This window comes from Gobio gobio (assembly GCF_949357685.1).
Source record: "Gobio gobio genome assembly, chromosome: 14".
Taxonomy (NCBI): Eukaryota; Metazoa; Chordata; class Actinopteri; order Cypriniformes; family Gobionidae; genus Gobio; species Gobio gobio.
In genome coordinates this window covers 400466-422699 of record NC_137107.1, presented here as the reverse complement: position 1 = coordinate 422699, position 22234 = coordinate 400466, and the positions used below count along the sequence as shown (strand labels likewise).

At 43.2% G+C, this 22234-nt stretch overlaps 1 protein-coding gene across 1 annotated transcript in view; it reads left to right on the top strand.

The window, feature by feature from the left end:
* Positions 1–22234, top strand: part of LOC307136871 (E3 ubiquitin-protein ligase rnf213-alpha-like) — a 418045-nt gene that overhangs the window by 38487 nt on the left and 357324 nt on the right. Inside the window, exons 3-7 of the mRNA XM_079834193.1 lie at positions 16103–16266; positions 16596–16747; positions 16838–17008; positions 17085–17287; positions 17369–17664. Coding sequence (XP_079690319.1) covers positions 16103–16266; positions 16596–16747; positions 16838–17008; positions 17085–17287; positions 17369–17664 — 986 coding nt within the window. The remainder of the gene's footprint in view (positions 1–16102; positions 16267–16595; positions 16748–16837; positions 17009–17084; positions 17288–17368; positions 17665–22234) is intronic.

Sequence of the window (22234 nt, the reverse complement as noted above, 5' to 3'; positions counted from 1 at the left end):
TGGCAGGAGAGATTGATATATCAAAGAAAATACAGAAATGATCAGACAGTGCCACATCCTTAATAACTATCGGTGAAATGTTTAGCCCCTTACTGATAAGTAAATCTAGAGTGTGTCCACGATCATGTGTGGGTCCGTGAACATGTTGTGTCAAATCAAAAGTGTTAAGAACAGTCATGAGATCTTTTGTTGTACTGGATTCAGCATTGTCAATGTGAATGTTAAAATCCCCAGCAATAGCAAAACAGTCAAACTCAGATGAGATTGCTGATAACAGCTCTGTAAAGTCATCAATAAAGGCCGGAGAATATTTCGGAGGCCTATAAATAATGATAAGCAGGATGCGTGGTGCACCTTTTAGCACAATGCCCAGATATTCTAGAGACAAATAATCACCGAATGATACTTGCTTACATTGATAAACATCTTTAAATAGAGCTGCGACCCCCCCCCCCCCCCCCCTTCTGACTGGTCTGCAGACACTCATAAAAGTAAAGTTAGGAGGGGCTGTTTCATTGAGGACTGTTGCACTGTAGCTGTCTTCTAGCCACGTTTCATTTAGAAGCAAAAAATCTAGGTTGTTTGTGGATATTAAGTCGTTGACTACAAATGATTTGTTTTTAAGTGAACGGATGTTTAAAAGTGCTAACTTAACAGTATTAATTTTAATTTTTTCCCCCACAGTAATCTTAGTTTGATAAGTAACAGGCAGCAGATTAGATGGGTTTGCCATACGGCCTGAGAAAGCCTTGGACTTTCTATCACGTAACAGAACAGAAATAGAGAAAGAAGCAGGCACACTGGATTCACGCATGTTTTGTAAACATTTGATAAGATTGCTGTTGACGTTGCGTGGACCCAGAACACGTCACTGAGAGCTGGTATCAGTTGTTTTTGGTGCAGATGGAGGAGGGTGTGTGCCATGGCGTTGTGACCGAAGAAATCTCACAGGAGGAGGGGCAGAGCGAGCTGGGCCCACAGTCTTTGGTGGTTGTGGGCCTTGACGCTTTTTGGTTGATATCTGGGGGCTCGCAGCGATCGAGTATGATTGTCTGTTTCCAGTATAAACAAAATCCATTTTCTCTGTGAAGCTCAGAGGCGGGGATGCTGTAGAGTGGAATAACATGTCTGGTAAGGGGGGCTGTTTCTCTGGTGTTACCGGAAGCTGCAATATGTTATCGTCCGGTTCAAGGAGTGACATTTCTTCCAGCCTATTGCTTATATTACATATAAGTTTTAAAATTTCACCAGTGTCACTCCTGATGGTCCCCATTTTTACCAGTGCCTCCACAGACTCCACAGTATGGGCTGAGATGTTACTGTTTAGTGCCTCGATCTGTGTCATTTGGAGCAGTTCTAATTCGTCACAGTCTATCTGTGGTGAGCTCTGAGGGCGGGGCTCAGCTGGGAGTGTGTCCATGAGAAGTGGTTTTTGTGGCTGCGTGGTGTTATCATTGTCCTTGTGGGGTTTATCAACCGCATGTCCATTCAGATGCTGAAATGAAGTCCTGTGATCGTCCATACTCTGTACTGGTGTGTGTGTGCCATCCAGGTTGAGTGGGTTAGCACACACAGCTGAAGGATGATGAAGGGAAAAATAAATATTGTCCTTTAGCACTCTTGCACCGAGTTTGTTTGGGTGGAGGCCATTTGATGTAAACAGTTGTCTCTGACTCCAGAAGAGATTAAAATTGTCGATAAAGTTCACTCCCTTCATGTTGCAGGTTTTTTGCAGCCATGTATTAAGCCCAAGTAGCCGTGAAAACCTATTTGTTCCTTTTGCTGGAAGTGGTCCACTGATGAACGGCTGAACTTTCAGTTTTCTAAGTGTTTCAAAAAGTTCATTAAAATCCCTCTTAAGGAGTTCTGACTCCTCTCTCTGAATATCGTTCTTTCCCACATGAATGATGAGTCGATTAGCAGTCTTGTGTTTCATCAGAATGTTCTTAAGTTCCCTGTTTACATCAGAAACTGTTGCTTGTGGAAGGCAGCATGTAGTTGTATCCCTGCTGCTAATGTTTCTGATTGTTGAGTCGCCCACTATCAGAGTCCTGGGCTCGGCTGCGCTCTGAGCTGAGGGCCGCTGTCTGCTTGACCTTGAGCGCCTGTTAGCATTAGTGTTAGCTGCGGGCTGATTCAATCTGTGTTCGGTCACATTTATCACGTTTGGGGATTCCTCACCCACATTCATTAGCACTTCAAATCTGTTTTCAAGATGTATATTTGGTGGTAGAAAACGGCTCGGGTTATGTATATAACCCTTGTTCCCTGAGAAAGGGAACGAGCACTGCATCGGTAACGACGAATTTGGGGACACTCCCTAAGCAACAGCGCGTCTGAAGTATGAATGAAATCAGGCCAATCCTGATTGGTGTTGCGTCATGACGTAACTATGACGGCATACCCGGAAGATACATATAGGGCAGCCCAGGCATAGTAATGGCAGTTATCGCGATGAAGCATGCGCTCCAGGCCTGCCGAGGTGTGGCGACGCGATGCAGTGCTCGTTCCCTTTCTCAGGGAACAAGGGTTATATACATAACCCGAGCCGTTCCCTTTCGAGGGAACTCCCACTGCATCGGTAACGACGAATTTGGGGAACGAGTACCCACTAGGCCACACCGACGGTAGCACCAGTCCTAGTGTGAAGCCGGAAACCGGGCACAGCTAGGACTGGAGTACCCTAGCACCGGGCGTCGCAGGGAGGTGCAGACTATAAAACCTAATAAAGGTGTGTGGAGTAGCCCATCCGGCCGCCTCGCAAATGTCCTGCAAGGGGACCCCAGAAAGGAGGGCCACCGAAGAGGCCATGCCCCTGGTGGAATGTGCCCTCACGGCCATAGGTGAAGGCAGGTTGCGCACCTGATAGGCCGTGGCTATTGCCTGGACAATCCAGTTACTAATAGTCTGGGTTGACGCAGGCAGCCCCTTCTTAGATGAACCAAAACACACTAATAGCTGCTCAGACTTCCTCCACTGCGCAGACTTCTCCACATATAATTTAAGGGCTCTGACCGGGCAGAGCAGGTGAAGCCTCCCTTCTTCCGCCGTCACGTGGGGCGGAGGATGAAATGCCTGAAGAACCAAAGGCCTGACCACGTTTGATGGCACCTTGGGCACATAACCGGCCCTAGGGTGTAAGATGGCCTTCACTTCGCCAGGGGCAAACTCCAGGCAAGTCGGCATAAGCGCCAAGGCCTGAAGGTCCCCCACCCTCCTCAGAGAAGTGATGGCTAAGAGAAAGGCCATCTTAAGGGTCAAGCTCTTTGGGTCTGCTGACTCTAGTGGTTCGAAGGGGGCCTCAGCCAATCCCTCGAGAACCACTGCCAGGTCCCAGGTTGGGACTCTGGACCGAGCCGCAGGCCTCATCCTCCGAGCCCCACGGAGGAACCGTACAACCAACTGGTGCCTACCCAAAGGCCCATCACCCAACGGTGTGTGGAAAGCCACAATGGCAGCCACGTACACCTTGAGTGTGGACGGGGTAAGCCCTGCAGAGAAACGATCTTGGAGGAACTCCAGCACTGAAGCCACTGGGCAGTTAACTGGGTCCACCTCACGTTCTCTACACCAAGTGGAAAACACATTCCACTTGAGGCTGTACAGTCTCCTTGTAGATGGAGCCCTGGAACTGAGTAAGGTCTCGATCACATCGGCCGGCAGGCCAGCCTCTAGGTATCTGGCCCCCTCAGGGGCCAGACCCAAAGGTTCCATAACTCGGGCCGGGGGTGAAATATCGTGCCCCCTGCCTGAGACAGGAGATCCCTCCTCAGAGGAATCTCCCAGGGTTGACCTGCCAGCAGAGATATGATGTCCGAGAACCAAACCCGAGTCGGCCAACGTGGCGCCACCAGAAGCAGGTTGGCGCCTTGTCGACGGACCCGCTCCAGGACTCCCGGGAGCAGAGCGATCGGGGGAAATGCATACAGACGTAGCCTCGGCCATGTCTGCACCATGGCATCCAGCCCCAGAGGGGCCGGATGCGTGAGAGAAAACCACAGTGGAAAGTGGGTCGTCTCTCGAGACGCGAATAAATCCGCTTCCACTGGGCCAAATCTCTCGCACATGGCCTCCACCACCTCCGGGTGGAGTCGCCATTCCCCGGGCCTCAGCCCCTGCCTCGACAGGATGTCTGCTCCCTGATTTTGGACCCCCGGGACATACATTGCCCTGATGGACAACAGTTTCCCTTGGGACCACAGGAGGATGTGATGCGCCAGTCTGCATAGAGGGCGTGACCTCTGCCCCCCTGATGCCGTGCCCCAACCAGTGAGGGAGGCGTCTGTTGAAACGGATTTTCCGGCAACAGGACGCTCCCAACACTGGCACCTGGGACAGAAACCAAGGTTTCTTCCATATGACTAGGGAACGAAGGCCACTGCGCGTTACCCTGATCATACAGAATGGATTTCCCCTTAAGGAAAGCCACCTGGTTTACTTCGTATAGGGCATGGTGGCCGCGGAGGTCCGGGAAAAAGCTCCTCAGAGCTTTGTAGACCGCCAGCATTTCCAGGCAAAAGATGTGCCAGGAGAAATGCCGGGTCTCCCACAGACCTCTAGCAAGGCGGCCGCCATGACCACGTCCCAGCCAGTGAGGGAGGCGTCTGTTGAAACGGATTCCCGGCAACCGGACGCTCCCAACACTGGCACCTGGGACAGAAACCAAGGCTACTTCCATATGACTAGGGAACGAAGGCCACTGCGCGTTACCCTGATCATACAGAATGGATTTCCCCTTAAGGAAAGCCACCTGGTTTACTTCGTATAGGGCATGGTGGCCGCGGAGGTCCGGGAAAAAGCTCCTCAGAGCTTTGTAGAACGCCAGCATTTCCAGGCAATAGATGTGCCAGGAGAAATGCCGGGTCTCCCACAGACCTCTCGCAAGCGGCTGCCATGACCACGTCCCAGCCAGTGAGGGAGGCGTCTGTTGAAACGGAATCCCGGCAACAGGACGCTCCTAACACTGGCCCTTGGGACAGAAACCAAGGTTCTTCCATATGACTAGGGAACGAAGGCATCTGCGCGTTGCCCTGATCATACAGAATGGTTTTCCCCATCGAGGAAAACCCCTTGATTCCCAGCCATCACTGTAAGGATCTCATGCAGCAGGCCAAGAGATATTCTGTTGGACACAGCCGCAATGAGCCCCAGCAGTCCTTAAACTGCTTCACAGTGATGCTGTGGCCTAGCTTCCTTCTAGAGACCACCGCCCGTATGGACTCGATACGTGCGGGAGACAATTGTGCCCCCAACGTAGAGAATCCCATACGACTCCCAGGAACACAGTTCTCTGAGAAGGCGTCAACACGCTACTGCGTGTAGAGTCTCAAAGGGCTAGGCCGCCTGGAAGAACCCGATATTGGTACGCTTTGCCCCCAAAAAGCGAACCTCAGGAACTTCCTGTGACACAGAAGGATGGATACAGGGAAGTATGCGTCCTCTTCAGACCCATCGTGACAGACCAGTCCTCAGACTGGATCTGAATCACAATGGAGGAATTGCTAAGCATCTTGAATCTGAATCTCCTCAGAGAACGATTCAAGTACCTCAGGTCTAAAGTTGGACACAACTCGCCATCCCTCTTAGGAACTATGAAGTACCGGCATTAGAATCCGGACTTCCTGTCTGCCAGAGGGACCCGTTCTATGGCCTCCTTGGCTAACAGGGCTGTACTTCTTGTTCCATAACCCGAACCTGCCCTGGGCCGACCACAGTCCGGACCACCCCGTTGAACTTCGGGGGAGGAGAACCGAACTGAAGCCTGTAACCCAGCTCTACAGTCTGCAGGGCCCACGTAGACACACTCGGAAGGCATGGCCATGCGCCGAGATAATCTACTAAGGGAACCAGCCTCTCGAGGCTGGCCTCAGGTGTCAACCGAAACTCATTCCCGACCCCCTGAAGCGGCTAACCGGCAGGGAGCAGTCGAGAACGTTTTTCGGTTGGCGCACACGTTCGCTGCCCAGTCGCAAGTCCTACTGGAGGCGACGACGGCGGCGTGCGTGCGCGGGAAATCAGTGAGGCCCGAAGCGTCTTTGACGGCGGGAACACAGCACTGATTTCCCGAGAGCTCCTGGGGGAAAACGACCTCGGTCGCTCCTACCCGGGAGAGGGGGCTGGCCAGCAGGGGCCTCATCTAAGGGACGGACACTGCGATTAGCCCTTGCCTAAACCTGATGTGTCCCGCAGGCCACAAGGCGGCGAGAACGACATCACTTCAGGAGGGCTCCATCTTAGATGAATATCCAGTTCACAAGTTAAACACGCTTGGGTGACAGAATTAAAGTATCCAATTTATCAAAGTCGGATAACACGACACTCAATTCCTTGGAATTAAATGCCATCATAATCACCAACCCCGTGCCAACTGAACTGAATGACAGGCTGCATAAAAATACATCTAACTCCTCAAAGTCAGATAATATTTTAATTTAATTCCTCAGAATTAAATGCAGCCACAATAAGGTGAAACAAAGTCTGAATGATAGGCTGAATATCTAACTCCTCAAAGTCAGATTATATTTTATTTAATTCCTCAGAATTAAATGTGGCCGTAATCATCAGACGAACTGTTTATTTGTATTATATGGACTCATAAACCCCGCGTTGCCTCAGCAACGTGGTTCAAGCCGTCATAATACAATTGGCTTTCATCCCTCGAGAAAAAAAGCCAAACAGTTTCAAACAATACGGTGAAACGTGGTCTGAATGACAGGCTGAATATCTAACTCCTCAGAGTCAGCTCATATTTCATTTAAATCCTCAGATTTAAATGCAGCCATCCAGTATCTCATGCACACCGATCGCGTGTGTTCACTTTAATTGCATATATAAGGAGTGCTTCATGACTTTGACTGCCTCGATGCTGAGCGCGTCTAATTCCTCAGAATCAGACCGCTGAAGCATCGGGTCCTCCGCCCCGGGGGAAGAAGCCGCAGCGCGGGCTTCCACACGGGGAAGGAGAACATCTGAACTGTCAGACAAAGACTGGGAAGATGCCTCAGCAGTCCCAAGTCCCGCTGACAGTCCATCCGTGAGCCCCATGACCGGCCTCGCCGCACCGCCTCGGCGGATGCGGGACCGATCCACAGGGCTCACGAGGCTGGCTGGTCTCACTGAACACGGCCAGCCGAGAGCGGAGCAGCCTGAGTGTCAGCTTTCATAACGCTCGTAAGCGGCTCCCTCGAGAGCCGCCCGAGTATGCTGAACACCCAGACACTGCACACACAGCAGGTGTGCATCCGAGCCCGACATGTAACGGGGACACGGATGCACACACTGCTTAAACTCTCTCACTTTCCAGTCGCCATTTCACACACACTTTCACTTTTTGACAAACAACAATAAATAGACAGACAGATTTCACACAGAGCGCTATGCTGAAGAGCGATAACTGCCATTACTATGCCTGGGCTGCCCTATATGTATCTTCCGGGTATGCCGTCATAGTTACGTCATGACGCAACACCAATCAGGATTGGCCTGATTTCATTCATACTTCAGACGCGCTGTTGCTTAGGGAGTGTCCCCAAATTCGTCGTTACCGATGCAGTGGGAGTTCCCTCGAAAGGGAACTAGTGTTTGCAATCCTTGTGTCTGGGGTAGAGCATGCTAATGCGGCAATATGTGATGCTCGTGACAATCTGATGTCTCGAGTGCCTTTGGGTCTCGCTCCCTGTTTGTTCCATCGATTAGTGTGTTGATCATGTTGAGTAGCACTACATTTATGGGACTCACCGGCAGTGTGCAGAGGGCGATCATGATGAAGCTCTGCTGTGTGATTCGTCTGGTTGGATGGTTCCGCAAATAACTTTGTTTCAAGAACTGCAATCCTTTGTAAAAGTCTGTGGCAGTTTGTGCAGCAAGTAGATTCTAGAAGAGGCATTTTCTTATCCTTTTGAATGTAGGCAGCTGTGTTTTCCCTTCTCCGGAATGTAAGCTGGAGGCAGTGGGAGGCTGGTCGGTTGAAATATTCCGCTTTTTGTTTAGGAATTCAGTCACCAGAGTTTCTAATTTTATCATTGGAGTCAAGCTTTGTCGTTTGAGCAATGTGCTGATTTGCTGAAGTTGTAAAATATAGAAGCGATAGAGCAAAGCGCGGAGCAGTAAGCAAGAGCGTCCGAACAGTAGCGAAGCAGGAAGCAAGATTGCACGGTGAGTTTAAACTTTTTAGTCCCAAAATGCAGAACAAAGCGGTATAAAAGTGAAGTGAAGTGACATGTGGCCAAGTATGGTGACCCATACTTGGAATTTGTGCTCTGATTTTTAACCCATCCAAGTGCACACACACAGTAGTGAACACACACACACACGGAGCAGTGGGTAGCCATATTGCTGCAGCGCCTGGGGAGCAGTTGGGGGTTTGGTGCCTTGCTCAAGGGTCACCTCAGTCGTGGTATTGAGGGTGGAGGAGAGCGCTGGTATTCACTCCCCCCACAATTCCTGCCGGACCTGAGACTCGAACCCGCAACCTTTGGGTTGTAAGTCCGGCTCTCTAACTATTAGGCCACAACTGCCCCAAGCAGCAGCTTTATTCCTGCTGTTTTAACAGTGTTGAATAATAAATAGGGTTTTGTCTGTGTATGAATGTTTATATAGGTATAGGTATATGTATATATGTAGGGATGTGTGTTTGTATATGAAGGTACAGGTAAATATACTAAGTCTTGAGTGGTGGAGCCTTGAGCACATGTATCATGTAATAATAATAATTATTATTTATTTTTTAATTATTATTTTATTTTTTATTTTTGCTTTGTTTTTTTGTTTGTTTTTTGTGATACGGATGCCTTTTACTCATCATGTCATCATCCTACTGCAAAACAGATGTACCTGCGGGTATCAATAAAGTAACCTAACCTAACCTTAGGGCTTGGGCCCTAATAATCCTTAGGAAAACAATAGGGCCTTCACTCTTTTAGGGCTTGGGCCCTAATAAACCTTAGGAAAACAATAGGGCCTTCGCCCCAACCCTAACCCTTGGGCCCTAAATATAGCTGCAAGGAGAGATTATGGGCCCAAGCCCCAAAGCCACCACCACTCCGGTGGCATCAGCACAACTGTGCAGGCAATAGGCATTTAAAACGGGAAAACATGAAATGACTTTTTCAAAGTCATTTAAATTCACTACATTAACTGCAGCAGTTGGTGCTGCTATGACCACGCACCACAACAGCCACATCTATGAGATCAATTAAATTGATTAAATGATGTTAAAGGTCCATTTCAAATGAGAGCAGAATACCGTCTGAATGCTGATGTTGTATTATCCTGTTGTATAACACTTCTCTTCATGTGTTTTTGACCTACCGTAGCTACCTTATGCATCAAAAAGCATGCTTTCATTTCAATATGGGTGGTATACATAAAAAAATTTATTACAAAATTAATAAATGGAGTCAAATCCCAGAAACTGCAAAGATGAGTCTAAATTTTTCTGCTCACTTTTGGAAGTTTATTGTAAACAGACACTTAAATAAAATCATGTGAAGTTTACTTTTTTAATACATTTTAATTATATCAGTAAATAATTAATTTAAAGACATCTGCATCATATGTGATGCTCGCAAACACAGCACATTACCTTCTGAAAATCCCATGAATAGAAAACACACACGCCCTCTTCTGTAAAGAAAACAACAAAAACAAAAATGCAAAGATGTTAGTCCAATCTAAATGAGTACATTAAATCACAGATGTCGGATGATAAGAATTGTAACTCAAATGTCCTTGAGAAAACTAGTCCTGTCCCGAATAGTGATATAGTGTCATAGTTTAACCCCTAGAGGACTGCACAGTTTTGGGGTCCTTTAGAAGTTTTGACATGCTTTAACATTTGTGCTTTTTTCAGTTGCTTATAAACATCTTTAATGGCAAAAGTGTCATTAAACTGTATTCAGCACAAACTGGGCTACTATAATATGTTAGCAACATGTATGTTCATGATTGTATTTTTGAGAGAATAACGTTTGTGTTTTTTGAGAACAAAAAAAAAAGTAACTGAAATAAGGCCATAAAACCCATACTGAATATTTGTTCCCAAGACTTTTGATAACTGGATACTGAATACATCATGAGTACTGACACTCAAATAAGCCCACAAAACACAATATGTGTGCCCACAAGACTTTTGACTAATGGGTGTTGTTGCCTTGAGTTTTTGCTTCAAACTGAAGTGAGAATCATTGAGCATACTCATTCACATAAAACAATATTTGTAAGACATTTTTCTTTACAAAGCCAGTATGCAAAGAGGCATGAACGATCATGAAAAATGCTGTGATTTACACCTGAGGAGACAATAAAGTTCCACTCCCTGATCTCATACAGAGCAGACGTGCATTCTATCTGCTCCCTGCTCTGCTTTAGTGCTGTCTTTTTTTCTGCCCCCCTGCTTGCTGGACTCCTGAAAATACTGAAATGGAATAAATTAACTGGTCTCTCAGCGCGATTGACAAGATTTTCTCACTAAGGAAGGGTGCACCGGGAGAACCCACCTGCCCGGACGGGACCTTCGCTGTGGGCTACACTTGGGACGCCTGGAACAGCTGGCAAGTCGTGTGCCTGGAAGTCCTGTCCGTGGAGGATTTGGAGGATTTATTCATAATTGGCATTTTGATAGTGGGGTTCCTATTTTTCGGCCTTGGGATTGCCCTGACCTATCGGAAGATTGGTAAGATAGCTGCCAGTAAATTCACCCAGCCGCTGTCTGTGGAAATGAAAGAGTGCTTCCGGGATGTGTGAGGAACTGTATCGTAACATCTCAGCCTGGACTGTGGAGACGCAGGGAAGAGTGGGCTCCATCGGGGGTAGGCTAGTGAACTGCTACGCAGTATGTCTGGTCTGATCATGAAATTGGATGAAATGTCGAAGTCAATTCACGAACTGGACGCTCGCCACTGACGCTGAGGATCAGAACGGATTGATTGATTATGGTCCGGAAAATTACTGAAGATCAGCTAAATGGATTAAGATATTGACCCCCTCCTTCCCTCACCTCATCGGCCACCCTGTATCTCTCTCGGTTGGGAGGTCAGCTTGACAGCTGGGTCCTGCTATCTTGCTATCGTTCCCTGTGCACTGCCATATCTCCCTTCAAGGACAAGCCACAGAACTGAACTTGAAAACATCTTAAGTTATGGCTAACATTCACATTCACACAACACAAGCTCACACAACACAGGACTCTTTAGACTCTTACTCGCATCATACATACCTCACCTTCTTTTTTTCTTTAAATAGCTGCAGCTCGGAGGCTTGCTCGAAACTCATTCCGTTGCATTGTACTTGTACATGTGTAATGACAATAAACTTGAATCTAAGAATCTAATCTAATAGAACCAATAATGTGCTGCATAATGAATGAGATTTTGAGTCAGGTATGTGACAGAGGGGAACTCTTTACAAAATTTACAAAATAAATATATTTTTTTATAGTTTATTTAGAATATATTTAACAATATAAAGTGAGAGCCAAAGGCACATCACAAAGGCCTATTATATTTTAGATTATCAAAAGATTTGACATGACTATTTTTAATGTTTAAAAAGTCTGATGTAAAAAAAAACAGTAATATTGTGACATTGAACACAATTCAGTATTCAGTAAATACGAATAACTGAATAATTGGTTATGATGAATGTTATAAGTAAAATATTTGTGATTTAAAACAACATAATGCAATGCAATTATGATTTCAAAGAGTATAGGGTGAATTGCAGGTTGATTGGGACACTTTTTCCCCAGTCATTTCAATGGCAAAAATCTTTTCTGAATCAATTGATTTTGTAAACTATCTGATACATACAATACTCAAATATAATTTAGAGTTTCGGTTCATTTATGAGACACGCCGTGCAATGCATGATCGGCTACTGTAGCCTATTTATAGGATCTGAGCAGAAATTTGCGAACTAACACTGCATGAAAAGTGGGATTTTCGACCCCGTAAACGCCTGTATACTCCTGGAAATCTCCCTAATTTTCGGCAGTTTTCGACAATTTAGAGGCAGCGAACGTCGCGTTCGTCTGTTCCACAAATTGTCGTAAACGAACCATGACGTAGGTGGAGAGCCCCCGCTGAGAGAGCCCGCGGAGGTGCGACGCCTCTAATTTGCATATGAATAGCAGCGAAACCAGAGAGTCAACGGCCAGACTTGAATTTACTCACTCACTATTGGCTGAAGCCACTACATTTAAAAAAGAAAAATCCCTCGTGATTGGTTGGCAGATCACTGCAAACCAATCATTATTGGTCCCCCTTGCTCATTATAAATGTAAACCCCAATAATAATAATAAATATATAATTTATGTTGTAATAATTTGTTTCATATTAATGTTATTGTGCTATGAAGTATTCATACCATCAAGGAATATATGGGAAAATTATACGGACCGTGCCGTTTATTCAAACAAGGGGCTTCATTTATAAGCATACAGCTGTTCATTCAAAGAAAGGGCTTCATTTATAAAACACAGCGGTTTACTCAAAGAAAGAGCTTTATTGTTAAACATACAACTATGTACAGTGCAGCAGTAATGTCTCGTAATGTAATGTAAAGTTCGTCGAGCTCCAGGCTGCGAGAGGGCGGTGGCCGCACAATCCATCCAGACACCCCGTCAACAAAGCCGTCTTCCTCGTCAAACATGAGTTCAATGGTCGCGGACTTCCAAACGTCCACCTCATCCAGCACACTCTCGCTTCCAGCAACTGTAATACAATCCATAAAGACAATAAGCAGCCTGAAAAATACTCACATTGACAAAAAACGGATCTAATATAATAAATCTTACCCTTTTTCTTCTTGATCGACTCCGAGCTAAACTTCGCAGTTTCCGCCTGCTATGTATGTTCAGGTTGTTTGTATCTGAAGCTCCGGCGTGTCGATTCATAATACGTCTTACAGGCAGCTGGAAAACAATTACATGAGACTGGTATTAATAAAAACAGTCACGGTAAAATTAAACAAGGAATGAGAAACACATTAGAAGTTACTTACACACAATTTCGTCGTGATCAGCGGTTAAATCTGGACTCGCGGAAATCGCTCCAAGCAGATAAGAGCTCACGGCTTCGTTATGAGGCGAGGATAGTCTGTGTAAACAAAATGTGCAGTTTTAAGCTCGGATTTATTAACGCATCCATTTCCTTATACAGCTGAATAAAAGCATATTCTTTAAATCGTAACGTTACATTACCCATGCTCTGGTTCATAGCGACTGCAGTTTGCCTCAGAGTTATGAAGACGAAGACAGCCTCCTGAAAATGAGTCCAAAAAGTTCGTCGCGTCCATGCAGAGATTGAGTTGAAGACGGTGTCCTGTCATTGTTGATCACGAAAAAGGAAAGCAGCAAAAAACATAAAAAAAATAGTTTAAAGCTCGTCTTCTACGCGTCATGGCCATGACCTCGACCTCGCACCTCATTGGACTAGGGCTCTGATATGGAACGCGCCTGGGGCCAAATCTCTTTATACGAAACGCGTGACTTATGATCGTTTCAACCTTCAACACGCCCTGTTTTCCGCTTCACGCACAGTTTTAACATGTTAAGAAAAACATTTGAACGTGTTTCTTAACGCGCACATTCTGTACATGTCGAAGTGTAATATTTTTTTTTTAAGCAGACTTACCTTTAGATGTAGCCTAGGCTACATACATATTAATATAAGATATTAATTAATTGCTTAACTGACTACTGTGCTAGAGTAAAGTAGCCTAATGTTACAATGTATATTAAGTAAATGCTTAATATTATACAATTATTATAATTTATCTATATGGGTTATTGTTTGTTTTTTAAAGTTAGGCTATATATAATTTCTAAAAGTATAGGCTAATTTACACAGCACATATTTATAACTGAAAACACACAACTTTATTCACTTTCACATAATAATGTTTTTGTAATTTGGTGTTTAGTTTGTTGTATAGTTTGTTTATACTGTTCTGTCTCTGTTTTGTTTCCAGGAACATCTGATGAGTGCTATAATAAAATGACTTCATTATATTTAAAAGATGTTTTGATATTCATTTTATTTATATTATTAATATTTTATTTACCCATAAACGTGTCTTTAGGAAGCCATAAGTTATAGAGACAAGAATGACTTTTGCCATTTAAATGCCACATTAATTTACTGAGGACCCATACAGCCAATGATCATGTGTGAAAACACTTATACATAAATTGATCACTTAGAAATCAAAACTAAGGTTTGAGAAAGAAAGAATATGCATACAACAAAATATATTGTTTCATAGCAGCTTCAGTAACAAGTTCAAAACAAATTCTGCTGTAAACCGGCTCTAACAAGCCAATATAGTGTCAATATTCAGCTCAAGTGACTTCAGTGTTGATTCAGTTCAGTTGATTTCAGTTCAACTGTAAATTCCTCAGTTGTGCATTGTGTAGTTAGATATATGCAAAAACAACATTTTTGGAAATAGTTAAAATAGTTTTGCACAAAGTGTTGCTTTTGCAAGAGATGTCTGATGTTTTGTGTGTAGAGTTACAAGAAATGGAGCCATATTTTCAGAAATTGTGTGTAAGCAATTAGATAAAACTGTAAATGAATCCAGTTTATTTTAGTTCAGGACTCATAGTCCAGGTGTTAGTAATCTGTGCTTAATCTTTGTTCCAGGCAACAATTTTTTAACTCACGATTAAATAGATTAAGGCATAATTTAAACCCTGTCCAGGAAACCACCTCTTGAAAATCTGCATTGATAATTCATAAAATGTGGTGTGAGCTCAATTTAAATGACAATTACAGAAAAACACAATCTGACTTAACTATAAACAAACAAACTTGTACTTTTCACATTTATGATTAATAGCCATTTAAAAAATCATTCACAGTGCAGGGTGGAAAAATTAATGTTGGTATGTAAACTGTATGCTTTACTTGATTTATTTGTGTGCTTTGGTTCATTGTCTTGTTGCATCACATAACCTCTCTAAAGGTTGAAGACATGAACTGCTGTCCTGTATTTTTTTATTTTTTTTACATAACATTGGTTATTGCTAATGACATACAGAGTAATTCATCTACACTGTGAGCCCGGACAAGTTGAATCTACTTAAAAAATTGGAGCAAACTGGTTGCCCTAAAAATTTAGTAATGTGTACTAAAACGAGTACATTTAACTTAAATTTAAGTTAACATTTTAACTTAAACTTTAAACTTGTTTTAGTCAAAAAAATTCAGAACCTAGATAAAACTCCCCCTGCTGCTACTCTGATTTGCATTTGTGTAGCTCACAGCATGTTCATTTACATGATAAAGCCTCCCCTAGAATTAAGGGGAGGGGGGGTCATGGGGGGACAACTGCCAAGCAAGGCCCACGACAATTTCCGACAATTTACGGCAGTTTTCGGTGTTGCCTGCAAATTGCTGTGCACAGTCGTAAACCTGAAGTTTCACGGCAATCTACAGTGTCACATACTGACGAAAATCCCACTTTTCATGCAGTGTAAGGTAAATGATTCCAGGATTATTCCTCACCGCGTCTCAAAACGATGAACATGAATCTCACAAAACTGTATGTTTATTCAAGTTGATGTAGGAGGGGATACTCCTGGATTGCGTCAGTATTTGACTTTCAAAAGAATGCGGACTCCGTGGGAGAGGCCTCATTAACACTAATGAACCGGCTAGCGAACGACTGACATCTCTCTCTTTTTAAACAGATTACATAAACAGAGAATATCTGTTTTCGTTTCTTTAGACATATGCTTTATGTTTGTGTGACAAGTATTCACTAAGTTACAGTTAATTTTCTGAAGAGAATCAGATTGGACTTGAGAGAGAGGCTGCAGATCGCGCAATCTGTTGGTTTTCTTTATTTTACAAAAAGCACCACAACATTTTGTTTTTGGTAGAAGTAAAAGTTTGGTAAAAGTAGAAACTTAACAGATTATAATGATGTATAACACTTGCCTGAATGACCAAAATTGATGGAGTATTTTGAGTCTCTTTCACAATAAAAAAAAGACAAGATTAAGGCGCTTGCGACTTTGCAGGCCTCAGAGTGTTAAGTACAGTAGTAAAGTAAAAATGTCAACCACTGCTGTGTGACCTTTGTTTTTGTGTTTATCAGACAAGTCAAAAAACAAGTCTCAGTCACCCTCAAACATTCCACATGGCACTGATAAAGAAAAGACTGATATCAGGCCTGAATCACAAGTGCTGGGTTACCAGAATGCCAGTGAATCTCCAACACAACCGAATGAAGATATCAACACTTCTAACCCAAGGAAAAAGGTGCTGGACATGAATATACATTTTAACAACAAAATAGTTTTAAGATTTAAAAATTTGTATTATGAAATTCTGTTGTTAATTATTTATGATGCATATTCATCCGGTGTGCATGCAATTGTTGAAATTAAACATGTATTTTACACAATATTTAAATTTTTATTCAATGATTCCTTTTTATGATTCACTGCCAATCATAATTTCAAATAGAAAATGTGCTCTGTGCTTTCACAAAGGTCTCAGCTAAATATCTGGCCAGTGGCTGCTGGAATCACAGAAAGCATTATAATATGGAGTTAAATTATTACTATTTTGGTTTATTTTGCATTTAGAAGAATCACGGTTCCAGTGTAGATTCACCTGTGAAGGTAAAGTACAGTCAGGAGCAGCAGCAATCTGCATATGGGAAGAAAAATGTTGCTGCTGACCAGAAATGCATTGAAAGCAAGGATAAAGAAAGTTGGAGTGTTGTGCCTACAAAAAGGTGAATGCAGAATTGAGTGATGCATGCTCTTCTTCATAGCAGTTAATAAAGTAGAAATGTTTTTATCTTATCAATATTTTTGAATTGCAGAAATCCAGCATCAAAAGAACAAATAAGTTCCAGTGACAGACTCACCATTTACTTTCATGCAGTCCTTTCAAAAGACTTCAACTTTAACCCAGAAAAGGATTTTATCTACATAAGGGCTGGTGGTCCTATTGATAACTGGGAAAATAATTTGGCTGAAATGTCTGTGTTAAGGTTAGTAAAGTTTTCAAGGACCATTTATTCATTATTCATTACTGGAATCAGCTCTTTAAGAGTACTTTGATTACAGGGATCTCGGAGAGCATGGATTTCTTGTTGGAGGGAAGTATGTATGCAAAAAGACTGTAGCTGAAGATGTGCCCATCCCATACAAGTATCTGGTGTATAAAGAGCTTAAAAAACAGCCATGTTATGAATACATCTATACACCAGATTCAAAAGAAATCACCAACAGATGTCTATTTGTCAAATCAGATCTCCTGAATGATGAAGGTAGGTAAAGCTCAGAAAATCATACTTACGTTTCATTTTTATTATTTAATCGACCTAATGTGTTGTTTTTATACAATGCAGGAGAATGGCATCAGTACGATGACATCATCTGTTCAGAACCATCAGAACCAAAAAATCTTTTAAATAGGGTGATGACATATGTGTGGCCTGAGCAGAAGACAAAAATAATCAAGGGAAGAAAAATCGCTGGTTCAGTCATGTTGGATACTATCTTTGACCTCCTGGGAAGCTGGAGCAAAATTAACCTCAACAACTTCTTTTGTCAGCTGCAACAGTTTTACGAAGTCTATGGCAACCCTTCTGTCTTTGAAAAGAACAAGAGGAAATGGAGCTCACTCGGTTATGGCAAAGAAGATGTAAGTGAGCCATATGTATCTCACCACATAATGAAAAACATTACATTAATTAAAGGGGTCCTATTATTCCCCTATTACGATATAAAAATGTAAAAACAATGTAGCCTACTGCCTCTGCCAAATACTAACAAGACATCTGCTTGGTTTTAATTATTATCAATAATCACCATCACTCTCACAGATAGTGCTGAGAAAGGCTTACCAAAACAAATGTTACTGGATTGTCCTTTTCACATTTTCTGGGTTGGTAGATGCACAGAGGACACAATTATAGCACTTAAACATGGAAAAAGTCAGCTTTTTATGTTATGTCCCCTTTCAAATTTATAAAAATGTTCATGCCATAACCAACGTGACAACCTGCTTGCACAGAGAGCATGCTGGGGACTATTTTCAGGCGCTGAGTAATATCATTGCGCCTGCTGCACCCATGGTATGGCAGCAAAAATCCTTGATTATTACGCAGGAATGTTCAGATTCAGGAAACAGATTATTTTCATCCTACTAAGAGAAACAACGCAAGTTGACACTTAATCACTGGTTTGATTTACTGACACACAAAGAACATCTGCCTGTACATACATACATTTCAGATCCGGCATTAGAATGAACACAGTTACTTACATGTTGCATTACTGTCCAGTCCAGGCAGGATCCTCGCCGGCATGTTTATTGCTTGGTGGCTCGATCTGGTTTCACACCACGTAGGCCTATGTTACTAAAGCCCAATTTATACTTCTGCATCAAGTGTACGCCGTAGCTACGTCATAGGCTGTGTGTTGCACATGTAGCCTACGACGTACCCTGACATGCACCTCTCCAAAAATGTAACAACGCGTCAATTCACAAGAGCACACCCAGGTTCCTCACTGATGACGAGGACTGGACAGAGCAGCCATCAATTGTTAGACAGTATTCTAGGTTACTACTTGTGGAGCTTTTTTGTCCAATAATTAAAAATTAAGTTTTTTCAGAATTAAGTTGCAGGAAATGATTAGTCATCCAATTTTTTATATCAGCTGTAATGTTCATAGAATAAAGAGGAATGAGGCAGGAACCGGTGAATGTTTAAAAAGATTTTAATCAAATAAATAAACAAAACAAAAGTAACATGGGCAGCCCCTCACGGACGACTGCCACACACACACAAAATAAAACATAAACAAAACATAACATAAAATCCAGGCCTGGACTTCTCTCTCGTCCTTCACTGGTGTCGCTTGTCCTTAAATGCCTCCGAACTCCCTAATGAGAGGACTTGAGACCAGTATGCCTCGCAGGTGACACTCATTCTCAAGGCGCTCAAGGCTGGACGATTGGTTTTTGGGGGCGGCGCATCTGAAGGTGACCGCACGCTCCCTGGGTCAGGTGATGTCCACAGCTGTGGTCCAGGAGAGACACCTATGGCTCACCCTGGCTGATATGCGTGCCGGCGAGCGGACCCGGTTCCTCGACGCACCCATATCCCAGGATGGGCTATTCAGCCGCGCGGTTGAGAGCTTCGCCCAACAGTTCTCAGCCGCCCAGAAGCAGTCTGCTACGCCTCCCACGTCTGGGCCATTAACACTGCCTCGCTGCCCCACCCTGGGTACGTCTGTGGTCCGAATGACCCCGCTGTCCGAATGACAAACTGAATCGCGTAGCCGTGCCTGATGGTCCTTGCGACCCGACTAGGCTCCCAAGAACTGCACTCTTGGGAGCCTGGCTGGGTCGCAAGGACCATCAGGCATGGCTACTCGATTCAGTTCGTGCAGGCTCCTCCCTGCTTCAGGGGAATCCGCTGCACTATGGTCGAGGCCAATGCCCCCGTCATGCGTGCAGAGATTGCCACCCTACTGGCGAAGGGTGCGATCGAGCCTGTCCCCCCAGCCGAGATGAAGTCTGGCTTCTACAGCCCCTACTTCATTGTACCCAAGAAGACCGGTGGGTTACGACCAATCCTGAACCTGCGCATCTTGAACCGATACCTTCACAGGCTTCCGTTCAGGATTTTGACAGCGAAACGCCTTTTCGAATGCGTTCGACCGGGCGATTGGTTTGCAGCGATCGACCTGAAGGACACCTACTTCCATGTCTCTATCCTTCCTGGAAACAGACCGTTCCTGCGGTTTGCTTTCGAGGGGCGGGCATATCAGTATTTGGTCCTCCCATTCGGGTTAGCTCTGTCCCCTCGCGTCTTTACGAAGATTGTCGAGGCCGCACAGGGTTCGCATCCTGAACTACCTCAACGACTGGCTCATACTGGGCCACTCTCGAGTGCAGGTGTGCGAACAGAGATTTAGTGCTCCATCACTTAGCCCATCTGGGCCTTCAGGTCAACTGGGAGAAGAGCAAACTCCATCCCCAGAGGGTCCAGCTGATGTGGGAACAGCTCGGCGACGCACAGATAGATCTGTTTGCCTCCCACGACTCTTCCCACTGCAGCCTGTTCTATTCCGAAATTAAGTATTATTATTTCAGTTCAAACATACCAATAGCATGAACTCTATCAGAGAATTTGAAATACAAAAAAACTTAAATGTGTCATGATATTCTAGATCACAGTTTTCATAAGACTAAAATAAAATAAAATAAAGAACAACAAAAAAAAAACTTCTCCAACCAAAAATATTCAAGTTAAAGTTATATATTCGTTAGAGTTCTGTTTGTATCGGGGTAAGGGTCTAACTTTTGTGAAGAGGAATGAGAGATCAAAGGAAGCTTTAAAAAATGTGGAGCTTTTGTTTTGAACTCTCCTATTCTCGAGAGTCAAAGGGGGAGTTTTTTCAAGAATAATTATGCCAGCAGTCAAGTAAACAAAAGGAGTAGAAAATCTAAATCCCTCAACCCCGTTCGACGCGTGTCGTTGAAACCTTGGTAGGCCTATTCCATTCCGATTGCCACAATTCTTCCCTGTGCAGAGGACATCCGAAGATTCCAGCATGGTCTTCCTGGTGTACCCACAAGGTTTCAATTTCAATCAAGAGTAGTTCAACTCCAACAACAACTAATTATTCTAGGCAACAACTCAGCAACTCCACCATTTCCACCGGGCTCTCACTTCCGTGACTCGTCTCCACTTCCTTTCCTTCACGCATATTACATTTTTGTCTCCGTTAGCAGACCACACCCTTTTCTTCCTCATTTATTTTTTTATTTTCGTTTAGGTAAATAATGAATATAATTATCATAACAATTTGGTTAAAAAATGTGTTATTAGCTTGGATTATTCATTGGTTGAAAGTGAATAGTGAAATAATTATTATGAATTAGCATCAACGTGTAATGCTCCATTACAGTGTGGTCATATTAAAGATAATGATGTTCCGCTGAAGGAACTGTACCTCTCGCTGTTTACATACGGATTACATAAACAGAGAATATTTGTTTACGTAAATTACTTCATTTAAAAGTAGACATTCCAGCTTTATAAAGAGATATCTGTCACGTATGTGTGGCAAGTATTCATTGAGTTACAGTTCATTTTCAGACGCATTTAAGAGTGGACTTAACAGGGAGACAGACGGGAGAACGCACATCCTGTTTGTTTTCTTTATTTAGCGTGAAGCGCAACATTTAGTTTTTATTTTGAGTGTACATAAATAAAAGTAGAGACTTTAAGCTTTATAAAGACATAACGTTCATGTCTGTGAGGCAAAAAATTACGGAGTATTTGAGTTGTTTCATGAGGAAAAATCAAGAAAAACGCACGGGCACATTCGTTGGGTTCAGAGGGTTAGTATTTGGCTTGATATTTTCAGTTCATATATTAGCATGTCAAGACATATAATATGAAATCTGTGAAATCAGATCATTAGTTCTCACATGTTAAATTAGATTTAAGAGCTATGGTGAAGGGAAAGATTTTCTGTGAATAATGTTTCTGTGATACAAAGCTATCATTTAACTTCCAAGGGATAGTTCACCCCAAAATGAAAATTACCCCATGATTTACTCTCCCTCAAGCCATTCTAGGTGTATATGACATTCTTCTTTCAGACGAACACAATCAGAGTTATATAAAAAAAACATCATGGCGTTTCTGTTTTGAAGTCCATAAAAGTGCATCTATCCATCATAAAAGTGCTCCACTCGGCTCCGGGTGGTTAATAAAGAAGTAAAGCCATGTGTTTGTGTAAGAAAAATATCCATATTTAAAACTTTACAAACAGTAATCTCTAACTTACTGTCGTCAGCGTTTCAGCGTAAGATGAATGGACTTGCAGTGCCTGAGTAGTACTAGCAGTGGTCAGTCAAAACACTATTTTTTGTGTATGTAAATGCTGTTTTACATGAATTTAATGACACAAGTGAAACACAAAGCTTAAGTATTATTATTATAGATAATAGGTTCAAAATTAAATGTTGCATCGCAGCCATGGAAACATATGTATTCATGCCGAATGAGAGAGAGAGGCTTTGAATTTGAGCTGAATTTAAGCTTTGTCTGTGCTTTGCAATCTGGTCACCTGATTTTCCACAAATTTAACAATAAGCTTACTCCATTTTATTCAACTGGACATCTCTTTAATTTATGACTATCACGGGGGATTATAAACATTTCTTCCTTTTGTTTGCTCTTCACACCTTT